This window comes from Branchiostoma lanceolatum, chromosome 2 (genome assembly GCF_035083965.1).
Source record: "Branchiostoma lanceolatum isolate klBraLanc5 chromosome 2, klBraLanc5.hap2, whole genome shotgun sequence".
NCBI lineage: Eukaryota > Metazoa > Chordata > Leptocardii > Amphioxiformes > Branchiostomatidae > Branchiostoma > Branchiostoma lanceolatum.
The window spans coordinates 11,999,987-12,012,744 of NC_089723.1; the positions used below are offsets into that span (position 1 = coordinate 11,999,987).

A 12,758-nucleotide genomic window follows, 5' to 3' on the forward strand; every position below is an offset into this window, starting at 1 on the left:
AATACCATTGTAATTTTTGTATCAAAATACAAAACTGTAAAGAGGTGCTCGTTTGAGCTTTGTGGCAACATATCTGGGTTTGTGCATACTACATGTAGTAACCAACTCTTCTTATGTAAGATATCAGCTCAAATGTGATAACCTGTAAGTTGCTGGTTTCATTTTTCAAGAAAGTACATGTATATGACAAAAAGGATACTGCAGAAACCATCACTTCTTGTTTATTTATATTTGAGTTTGGGTCATTGTTTTGATTCTTCATCATTATGTTTTGGCTAAATATTTCTAATCTATTACGTTATCGTTATTTCATTTATTATCTAACTCAGGATTTCTGCTTGTTGAATTAGTTATATTTTTAAGTTAATTCCTGTATTATTTGTTATTATTTGAACTTTTATTGTTGCTATGTACTATTATGTAAGGGGTTGAACCCCCCAGGACTCGTTGAAAAACGCCGCCAGGCGATACTGTATTCCTGGATAAATAAATAAACAAAACAAAATCACCATTTTGTCCCCAGTGACCTGCTTGGAGATTATACTGAGCATCACTAGCAGGAATCCCATTCTTCTGAATCCCCATTTGACTTCAGCATCTTATACTAAGGCCTTACCTTTGCCCTGTCGTTCAGGTTTGCTCCAAGTTCAAGTAATCGCTCTGCCACGACTAACTTGTTCTCCCGCACAGCAATCATAAGAGGGGTCACGCCAGTCTCCTGAAATCATAAACATTAAGGTCGTCATGCCTTAATATTCGTTGGCAGCAATTCAATCACAGCAATTCACAATGCTTGTTACAAATAACACATGATTAAAAAGTAACCTTTTCAAAAATACCACTTCCTATTTTTCTTCCCTCATCCATTCTTCTTTTTACCTAGTAGTACATGAAAATGGAGGTATGGCTTTTGGCATGTCTGTGTGTCTGTGTGCGTTTCCGAATTTTGTAGTCAACGTAACACAAAAAAAACTGGAAGGATTATGGTGATATTTGGTATGTAGGTAAGCCTTGGGAAGACAAAAGTCAAGGTCAAATTTGGGCCTCCGAGTGTGTGACCTTGGTATTGCAGCAGAACAGATTTTTGTATCTTTTGTACTGGACTTGCTTTGGTTTTGACTTTTTTGTGACAGATAGCTTGTGATGTGGTGTGGGCCCCCTAGCAGCTTACTCTCAAACTGTAGAGGCTTTTTTGTCCAAATTTTACAAGGACTAAACAAAGGAACAACGGATTTCCAGAACACTCGTCGTAAGTGCCTCGTGTAAACCGACCCTTGATAAGTGTGTTGGGCTCTTTAACATGCAGAGGCTTACTGTGATTCACTTTATCTTCACGGTAGCAAAATTTTATGGTGTAAGGAAAATGGACATTTCACTAAACTTTTACTTCACGGTGGCGGCAAGTGATTTACAGAACTGACGTGCGAAGGAATCATAAATAACAAGAGTTCTACGACCTCATACCTTCGCCAAATGATTTTAACCTTTATGAGTGTTTTTCATCAATCATACCAGTTGATCGTCTTCACCCAAATAACAAAAGTTGTCCAAAGTATGAGCTTAACAAAGAAGCTTACGCTAACATTTATCATCAATTATGCAAATGAGGTTCTTATTAGCATAATTTGATTCGATGGTGTTCATATTCAAACAACTTCTAAATGCCACAAATGGCATTTACTGGTATGGAATTATAGTAGTTTGTCATGAATTATGCAAATCAGGCCTGCATTCCTCTCTTCATCAGTTAATATCAACATTCCTCTCTTCCTCGGTTACAAATGTCACATATTCCAATAGTCCTATCATGGAACACAGCGGGTTAAAAAAATTGCCTCATTGATTATGCAAATTAGAGTCTGATTTGCATAATTATCATCTTATCATACAAAGCATCACGTAAGCTATCTACATACCAAAAATCATGACCATCCATCAAGCCCATCTTGAGTTATGAAATTTTCTCATTAATTATGCAAATAGTTTGCAAAGTTGATATCTATTGATATTTCTCTCTTCCTCAGTTACAGATGTCACATGTTTGAGAGTCCTATCATGGAATTTGGTGGATGTAAAAACTTTCCTCATTAACAATGCAAATTAGATACTGATTTACATAATAAGTATCTAATCATGTACATCATCACTCAAGCTATCTACTTACCAAAAATCATGACCATCCATCAAGCCCATCTTGAGTTATTCCCTTTCAAAGTCTGAAGCAAAACCTGCTCCTGCAGTTCCAAAAAAGCTGCTAGGGGGCCCAAACCTATACAACTTACTCTCTGTCCAAAGAACTATCTACCACTCAAAAATCAGTTCCATAGCATGTCCAGAACACGAGATATCAAAACAGGAAGTTCTGCTGCAGTACCATAACAAGCCGCTAGGGGCCCAGAATCTATGCATTTTCAGGTTTTATCAAGACCTACCAACCTACATACCAAATACCAAGACAATCCATCCAAGAATTCTCGACTTATCATGTTCACTAATAGACACACAGACACGTTCGGTAAAATATAACCTTCTTGGTGAAGGTAATAACTATCAGACTACATCCTGTGATCCATATTACACCCACCCTTAATTCATCAAATACATCTTCAGCAATACATATCCATATTCTTAGTGCACACTTCCACACAACCTCCATGTAAACCATACAATATGAGGTATACTAATAAATCGCCTCTTCCTTCCCAGATATAACATGGTTAACTCACCTACCCTGAACACCGTCCTATCCCCATGCTGTGACACACGACTTATGACTGTTCTTCCTCATATAAGGCCGTGTATATCCAACTTTAGTCTCCCTCCACCACATTCAACACCACTTTCTGCTGCTTACACCTTTCTCATACTAATGTCAGCTGACTGACAAGCCAATTTGTCACAGCGACAAGGGTTTCCTGCCTCCCACATGACAACTACCACCCCTACCACCCCTACCACTTATCCATGACTCCTCGAAACAACACCGCCAACACGTCCCAGCCAGAACACAATACTGAAGCATACAATATAACACATTTTTACACTTTTCTCGTTAACTATGCAAAGTACTTCGCCCAAAATCTATAATCATCTTGAGATTTCCCACATACACACTGACACACCAAATACGACAACAAACCATCCAGGCATTCTCGACTTATCGTGTTCACTAACAGACACACAGACAAGCATCAAAAAATAACCTTCTTGACGAAGGTAATTACAACAGTGAACATAAAGTTACAGTGAAAGAAACATGAATTACAGTATGCCTGAAGCTCCCTCATACATAGGGCCACTGGCTTTAGTTACGTCACCACCCAAAATAACAAAATACAATCCCTTCTTACAACATGTCCGAGCTGGGGGAAACTAATCTCCAAACAGATGTTATGGTTGCAAAGACCGCATCCAACTGGCAAATGAAGTTTTTATTGCTCGGGTTGCCATAAAACCTTCTTTTGCCAGTTGGATAGGTCTTTGCAACCATTGGTTCTGCTTGGAGATTAGGAGGATACATGTACATTCATCATCATCATATTTCTTTTATCTAAAATTTTAAAGAGTTGAAACATGCACAAAGTTATATGCTACATTATAGAAATACATGTAGCTTTTCGTCTTCTTGTTTCGTGCGCAACTTCATTAAGGCCACACCATCTAAATTCTCTGGACGACATCCTCTGGAGACGCCAAAACTAATACGCGCCGGCGAAAAAAAGAAAAATCCAACAAAAAAAAAAAATTGATGCAAAACCACAGGACTACAAAGCTGGTATTGCAAATCAAACCGCAGAACACAGTGTATCAAACAAGAAACAAGTCTTTATGTGTAGGAGGTACATGTAAGTTGTCTTGTTCATCTTAACTAAGACTCAGCTGAACTGATCAATGTTTTATATATTGACAAGAACGATCAAAGAAGTACATTATTAGAAGGACTGTGGATGATATGTGACTGATGAGAATACTCACAAGGGCAGTTTCAACATACATGTATTGAACTCCATATTAAGCATTCCATAATTCCCACAAATTTCACTGTGAGACCAGTCTATATCAATGCCCCCTCTCCCATTTCTTTCATCGTTGCAAAAGAAACATGTGACAGACACTCTGGATATGACGCCTTTGAAATTGTCTGGGCTCTACTCGCTGGCTGCCGCTACAACTGTGCAAACGTAACATCCCCCTCACCAACGTCGATGGTATACGAATCAACAATTACGCCAACAGTTTTCTTGAGAACTTTGATGCTGACGTATTTTGTGGTAGTACATTACAAGTTTTACGACAAGTCGGCACAATGCTGGCCTTTTGCATCAATATGAGTCTGCAAATTCGAGAGTTCCATGGAGCCTTGGACTTTGGAGGAGGTGATTTTTTTTTTTAGTACAGGCGAAAATCAATGCGCACGTGGACGTCATCCATAAAACTAAGATGGTGTGGCCTAAGTTGAAGACTTTGGCATGGTGGGGGGTTAGAGTACTTATGGAGGGGGTGGTCGCTGTGTTTTGTTTTGACATGTTTTGGCTTTCGCTCCTCAAGGGGCAGGTTGGCTACTCCCCGTCTGCTGGGTGGGACCGTGGTGCCGTGGCGGTGAGTACCCGTAACTGGATTTATGAACTACAAGGTACTAAGGGCATCTTTAAATGCCTCTAGAGTCTTTGCTTTGACTATGGAGTTTTTGCTTTGACTATGGTCTTTGCTTTGACTCTAGTCTTTGCTTTGAGTCTGACTATTTTACTCTATATTTTGACTGTAAATACTGTAAATACTGTGTACACCTGTAAATACTGTACATAGCGTCTGTCTTCTCTGTCACGACCAGTGGAAGAAGAACTCATCTGTTCATTGAGTTCATTTGAGCTAAACTGGTTCGGAATTCCTTTCCTTTCTTTCCTTACTGTCTTACAATTTTCATTGAGGATATGGAATATTGAATATTGAAGAAAATTATGCAACCTAGATGTAACGCTACTTCACCTAAATCTGCAGGGTAACATATATCCAAGATTTTTAAAAACAGGGTATCTAGAGATATACTAGTATGCTAGATGCAACATCAGCATTACCACCAGAAATGCAAACTTATCATGGAAAACACAGCAGGTATAGATTTTGCTCATTAATCAAGTTGCATAAACTTAAGTACTAATTTGCATTTCATTGTGTATACCTCTGTCTAAGCTACCTGCAGACTAAGTTATATACATGGCAAGGAATTGGACATTGTAGAACACAGCACATTTTAGAACATAACAGAAAACGTTACATGCAATGATATTGCACCCAAGGGAATGACTAAGTATCATGGAATTCTGTCATTCCTTTGTTCAGTTATTCTCCTTGGAAGATTTGGACAGAAAGCCTCTGCAGTTTGAGAGTAAGCTGCTAGGGGGCCCACTGTTGTTCCTTTCTTGGGTTGAACTTGAAGATATAAACTTGTCTAAGCACACACAAAATCATGACAAAACGGCCGTTAACTTCCACACGGCCAAGTCGCAAAAAAAAACGCTTTGTTCCAGCAAACAAACACTGTAGTTCAAATCCTCCCATGACCAGGTCAGTAGTCTGTTCCATTCTGGGGTGGAAAGCTTTTGACATTGTCGTCTTCGAATGCAGGGTTATAGAAGCTTTTCAGACAGTTACAAGAATATTCCTCAAACAGTGACTTAAAAGGGTAGCGAAATATGCGACGTCGAAAATTTGGAGGTGCGTATTTCGCTACCCTTTTAAGTCATTGTTTGAGGAATATTCTGGTAACTGTTATTACACGTGACTGATGAATTTATTCAACGATTTTCAGACAGTGTTCTGAACACATTCCTCTGTCTAGTTTGCACTTCTGGTGGTATAATGATGTTGCATCTAGCATAAATCCCTGACATATGTCAAGTCACAGATTTAGGTGAAGTAGCATTACGCTTCTTTGCCTGACTGTAGCTGCCAAATATAATTTTGCTTTTCTTGGCATTACGTCCATAAGCAAGTACCACTCTGTCCTACTTCCAACATTCTATTGAAACAGAAAATTTGGTTCACACAAAGGTTACTCTCAGGTACATTTGTACCTCGCACCAAGGGGATAACCTCCTTACCTGTAATTCGACCTGGATTTATTTCACTTTGTATGATATGAAATAAGGATTTCAAATAATTGAGCAACTGCACGTACTGCCCCCTTCTCTGTCAGACTGGTACAAACGCTAACCGTGTGAACGTTACAGGTGTGTGGCCTACAACACACAGGTGAGACGACAGGTAACGTCACCATTCATACATGTACATACTTCCTCTGTGGTGTGGATCTCGGGGTCTCCCTTCCCAAGGCCTCTCAGTACTTGTTCCACGGCCACCCATTCCCCCTTCTGACTGTAGAGCAGGACCCTAGATCCTACGGGAACGGCGGAAGTCGAGCCGGAGCTGACCGAGGTCGAGTCTCCCCCTCCTTGTGTTCCACCGGGGGGTGACTCCTCACCCTTATCGGACATGGTCAGGTTTCACCCCGCAGGGCTTGCTCCGTCGTCACGGTAAACTCACTCGATACTAAGTCTGTTAGTCGTAACCTAGATCTCCAGAAGTTTAGTTGTCCGGACACAATATCGCTGAATTCACGCGACAAAGGCGGCCCATGTGGTTAGTTCCTCCAGATCGTCACCATCACTCCATCTTGCCTGTTTCCGTTTTTTCAGACGTCCAGTGATGAAAGAAAGTTGTCTGTTTAGTCACTTGATTCAAACCCGCACAAGCTTCACAACTGGTTCAAAGACTTGGCACGTCTAACAGTGACGCCGTTGTTCGTTCTCTTCTGAATTCTGACTAAAACACCGCCTTGCTTGGTATAGTTTTTTCCCTGGAGCGCGTGCTCCGTCACTTTATCTCCCTTCGCGACGGTTACTGTGCTTGACTGTTCCATCGCGGAATTATGCATGAGGCTAATTCTTTGCATGGGGTGCGCGCATTGTTTGCTTACGTAAACGCGGGGGTGCTAGGGACAGGCCAAAACAAACTCCATGCTATCGTCACAAGCTGGGGAAATGTCGAAGGAAATATAGAAGTAGGACGGCTTATCATAAATTCTGTGTAACGCAAACTCTGCTATCCGAGGCTGTGATAGCGCGGCCTGACCGCTGGGTGGCCGCTATATAACGTTAGTATAATATATAAAGCGAGATTCAACCAGGCTGGCTTGGTTTGTCCAATGAGGTTTTAAAACCTCCTTGGTTTGTCCCGACTCCAAGGACATTATGTCCTTGGTTTGTCTTTGTCGTCGGATTTGTTAAATTTGTTAAATTTGTATCCGTTCACACACCGTGGATAACGACGAGTCATTCGGTCTCCGGAAATATTGTAAGCTTTTTGAAATCGTCAAAATGGTATGTAACACAGTTAAAACCTTTTAATGATATCAGTAGTGTCCTCTGGTTGTCCATCGTAGCAATGTAAAGCCGGATGTCATCTAGCTAATAAACAAGGCCATGGCTAATAATCATGCATGGCAGGGCCACTATAAAAAAGAAAGAATAACATGAACCAAGGAAGCAATTCTCCTTGCATGAAAATGTAACGTTACATCGTTTGAGTTGCCGACAACTCAAATAATTATCGGCAACTTATGAAACTATGTAACGTTAGATCTGAATTTACGCTTTACGTGTGTTTTCACCAACATTCACAAAACAAGTGCCCTGAGGGTGAATATACCCGGGCCCTTATTGAGTTCTTGGTTCAACAACACAGGTTCGAATTCCCTGACGCCACCGATGTTGTGCCCTTTTGAAATGGGTATATTGTTCTCTGTACGTGGCACTGTTGAAAACTTTGAGTTATGAAAAACTTGAGTGAAGTGCCACGTCGTCCTTGTCTGTCCAAAAACGAAGTAAAAAACAACACAATTTGTGAAGGAAATGCAGCATTGCTTATGAACAAATACGATTTTGTTGAACATCTGGGTCTCTGACATACACTCGATCAAATGTTAATCTTCATTCGGTGCACGAACGTGAAGCAGAGGCCCTTTTGTTGGTACCTCCAACCAAGGACATAAATATATCATATAGTGTCCTTGCTCCAACACAGGAATTCTTGCCAGTGCAAAAGTCGAAGTAAACCTGTCGAACAGATACCCTCCTTAGCTGGCTCTACTAATCTAGGACTCAACTAGCTGTCTGATGGCAAACTAGTATCATACCGTGGCCGACAGGTACAAAGAGCAACAGACACTTCAGGTGTGCACACACCTACTTTGGGTACTTTGGGTGTGCAGTAACTGAGCACACACCTACTTTCGGTGCGCACACCCTTACTTTTAGTGCGGCAGCACCCCTACGGTTCACCGTTGGGTGCGTACACACCCCTACTTTGTCCTACTTTGGGTGCGTCAACGACCTTACTTTGACTGCGCGTCGACACCGCAACTTGCGGTGTACACACCGTAAGGCTTACACCCCTCCCTGCCCCGGTCGGTCCCTGAATTCCAGGTCAAAGGTTAACTAGAGTTAGATATTAGTGAACTGTTTCTGCAAGAATTAACAGGTTTGCGTTTTTTTGTAAATTGTGTGGAGGAAAATAAACATCACTAGAAAGGTAATAGTTGTAAGCAAATACAGCATATTTCACTCCATCTCCCTCCCCATGCAAACATGGACAGTTCCAAGATGGAATTTTTTTTAAAGCCACCACCGCACGATAGTTGTTAACTAGAATCTATTAACACGATTTCGGCGCATTTTAGGCCAAAAAATGTACATTCCGGTCGAGTCCATTGTTGCATTGGGGGTTGTTTTTTATAATTCAATTTTGGACTGCGGTGCTCATACAAATGTCAATTTTTGAGCATCTATTCTACATGGGGATGGCGCTGTAGGAGTCCATCTATATACAGACGAAGAAGTTAATTGCACCTCGGATAAACGCACCTTCCGTTTAACTGCACCGAATCCCAAAATCCCAAACCGGTTCCCATTCGCTGCATTGTTAGTGACTCCGCTTATCTGCACCGCGCATGGGCACCAATGCCGGATAACTGCACCATTTTTAAAAAAAAATCCTCGACAAGTTAACTCAAAAGGTGCGCTAAAATCGGCAAACGCGGTATTAATGAGCCGATACCTGCCGGTGTAAAGGCGCAATACCGCCAATATGTTTAAAACTGTTTTGAGTAGCAAAAGAAGGCGGTCTCCATTGGCAGTTACGTTGATAGGAATCGTATGGGAGGTCCCGGGCTGGTCACCCGTAATCAGTAACCAAGTTTAAGTTTCAATTCCTAGTTTCATGGTGGTACATGATTTACGTAAATCGACAACTGCACTCTACGTGATGTATCACAGAAACTGTTATCCCATGAGTGGCATGACGATGTTTCAGAATGCCTCCCCTGTAACATTACGTGTGTTGTAATACGGTAGATCGCATGGAAAAATGAGAGAATGCAAAATCAAAACAGGTTCGTAGTCATTTCTTTATTTTCAGCAAAGGGTCAATAAATAAAGTTGATAACTGAAGAATTTCGTCTGTTTTCTTTGTGCTAGTGTTTCTGACTAACGATTCACCCCCTCGCCCATGGTGGTGCGGTCCAGCTGGGCATTTCGCATAATTGCACCAGCCGGATAATTGCACCAAAAACGCTGACAAATGGGTGGTGCAGTTAAGCGGATTCTACTGTACAGGGTTGTAAATCTTTAATGTGAAATATGCTGTATTTGCTTACAACTACTACCTTTCCTGAGTGATGTTTACTTTCCTCCACACAAGTTACAAAAAACGCAAATCTGTTATCTTGCAGGAACGGCTCACTAATATCTAACTCTAGTTAACCTTTGACCTGGAATTCAGGGACTGTCTGGGGAGGAGTGTAAGCCTTACGGTGTGTACACCGCAGCCAGCGGTGTCGACGCGCAGTCAAAGTTGCGGTGTCGACGCGCAGCCAATGTAGGGTTGTTGACGCACCCAAAGTCGAGGCCGGTGTGCGCATCCAGAAGAGAGGTGTTCACGTGCCTAAAGCCCCTGTCACACTTGTGCGTATAGAGTTACTATGTATAGACAAACCCGCATGAGTTGCATATTAACATGTTTTGGTTTAGTTTAAGTTTGCAGCCGAATAAGTGATTTCTTAGCTTCGATCACTAGGCTACACAACGGTGGGTCAAAGTAGACAACATGTTTCCCCGCAAACCTTACTTTAAGTAAGGTTTGCGGGGAAACATGTTGTCTACTTTTAATAAACCAAAAAAAAATGTTAATGCGCAACTCACGCGCACTTGAATATACGCACAAGTGTGACAGGGCCCTAAAGAAGGGGTGTGTGCGCACCAAAGTAGGTGTGTGCGCACCCAAAGAAGGTGTGTACGCACCCAAACTAGTAGGTGTGTGCACACCCAAAGTAGGCGTGTGCACACCCAAAGTAGGTGTGTGTTGTTCATTGTATCTGTCGGCCACGGTAATATCAGTTCTACTAGTATGTTATTGCACTCGTTACCTTCGCCAAGAAGGTCATGCAGAGGGTAGCGTTTGTTTGTCTGTCTGTTTGTAGTGGCACAGAATAACTCAAGAACGCCTTGATGGATTGTCTTGGTATTTGGTATGTTAGTAGGTTTTGATGAGACCTAAAAACAATTAGATTTTGGGCCCCCTAGCGGCTTCTTACGGTACTGCAGCGGAACTTCCTGGTTTGATATCTCGTGTTCTGGACATGCTATGGAACTTATTTTTGAGTGGTAGATAGATCTTTGGACAGAGAGTAAGTGGTGTGGGTTTGGGCCCCCTAGCGGCTATATTTTGAACTGCAGGAGCAGGTTTTGCGTCTGACTTTGAAAGGGAATAACTCAAGAAGGGCTTGATGGATGGTAATGATTTTTGGTAGGTAGATAGCTTGAGTGATGATGTACACGATAAGACACCTCTTATGCAAATCAGTATCTAATTTGCATAATTGATGAGGAAAGTTTATACATCCGCCAAATTCCATGATAGGACTCTGAAACATGTGACATATTTAACTGTGGAAGAGAGAAATATTAATTGATATGAACTATGCAAATGAAGACCTCATTTGCATAATTAATGAGGAAATACTATGACAAGATGGGCTTGATGGACGGTCATTATTTTTGGTATGTAGATAGCTTGTGTGATGCTTAGTATAATTGGACAATAATTATGCAAATCAGATTCTAATTTGCATAATTAATGAGGCAACTTTAAAATCCGCTTTGTTCCATGATATGACTATTCAAATTGTAACTGAGGAAGAGAGAAATGTTTATAGATAGAAAATATGCTAATGTGGGCTAATTTGCATACTTAATGAGTAACTCAAATTCCACACTGGCAAATGACGGCAATTTCATACATTCAATACTTTTTTTTTGGCATCGGGACGTTATGTGAATGTAAACATCGTCGAATCAAATTATGCTAATAAGGGCCTCATTTGCATAATTAATGAAAAATATTAGCATAACCTTCTTTGTTGAGCTCATAATTTGTTAAGCTCATACGTTGGACATGTTATATTTTAAGACAATCAACTGGTATGATTTATAATTAATGAGAAACACTCCTAATACATCAGTCATAAAGGTTAAAATCATTTGGCGAAGGTATGAGGTCGTGGAACTCTAGTTTCTATTGCAATAGCCTGGGAACAACGACAACTAGTTAAGTACAGGTCACAACGGATCAACGGTTCCACCCTTTGTTGCAGGTTGGAGTCTCAGTTGTCCGGGAGATCCTCGCCCAGCCGTTGCAATGACAAGAAGAGGAAACACCAGGAAGATCATCTGGTAGACTTTAGTATGCTAGTGACACAGAAAAAGATCCTAGGGGAGGGAAGTGCGGAGTCATTGGGGACAATACGAAATATAGGGGGAAAAAGATGCCTGGGGGGACATCTTTTCTCAGAGTTAGCAATACCTTAGTATAAGTCTACCGGCAAAATTTGCCTCTCAAAATGCAGGAAAAAGCGTTTCAGAGGGTAAAGATTTTAAAATTTTCCCGGGCCGCTGGAAGCATGCCCGTGGACTCACCTAGAATTGTCGTGTGTCCGGCGAAAAATATGTCGGGAGGGCGTCGTCCCCAAAATACCAGCAAAATTTGCCCCTCAAAATGCAGGAAAGAGTTAGTGAGTCAGTTTAATACGTTGTAGCCAGCGTCGTCATTCCGTAACTTTGCGAGATTTTATCGAAAATAATGGCGGAGATAACACTGGCGACGAAGCGGCTGTTGGAATGCTTGAATCAGCGGCATTTGAACACGTTCAGTAATGTTACCGTAGAAAGTTACCGGGGAAAACATTGGAGAAAAAAATAGGACGTCTTTATGGTGTTCTTTATAAAAGTAGGGTGTCTAATTTTTCATTTTGTTTAGTACAGGGTGCATTTAGACAAGTGTCGAAAGTGTTTTACTTTTGCCGACCGAAGTTATTGTCGTAGGATACAGCAAGGTTTTATATAAAACGTAATATAAAACGTAATAGATACGTAATACATTATATTCATATTCACCAGGTATAATATAAAAGTTTTGTTGCGCTAAATTTTCTTTGCCGATTCCTTTTTGTCACTAATGGAGATGTCATCAAGCATAGTCTACCAGTAAAATTTTCCCCTCAAAATGAAGGAAACATTTTAACATTTCCCCGGGCGATGCCTCGCGCCGAATGTTTATCATTCGATAACGTTATCTTACCCCCGCCGCCCTCCATACGAAATTTCCTACCGCCCTCTCTGTTTTGTGTCATTTTTTTTTGCGACGGG

General features: G+C 41.2%; 1 protein-coding gene across 9 annotated transcripts in view; it reads right to left on the reverse strand.

Moving 5' to 3' along the window:
- Nucleotides 1-12,758, reverse strand: part of LOC136427462 (serine/threonine-protein phosphatase 6 regulatory ankyrin repeat subunit B-like) — an 88,742-nt gene that overhangs the window by 59,689 nt on the left and 16,295 nt on the right. For 6 of the 9 annotated variants that reach the window (XM_066416328.1, XM_066416330.1, XM_066416329.1 and 3 more), the window contains one exon: nucleotides 617-718. In XM_066416328.1, the coding sequence (XP_066272425.1) occupies nucleotides 617-718 (102 nt within the window). Of the gene's footprint in view, nucleotides 1-616; nucleotides 719-6,293; nucleotides 7,065-12,758 lie in introns of those variants that run through there. The other 3 variants (XM_066416333.1, XM_066416335.1, XM_066416337.1) reach the window with 3 other exon arrangements.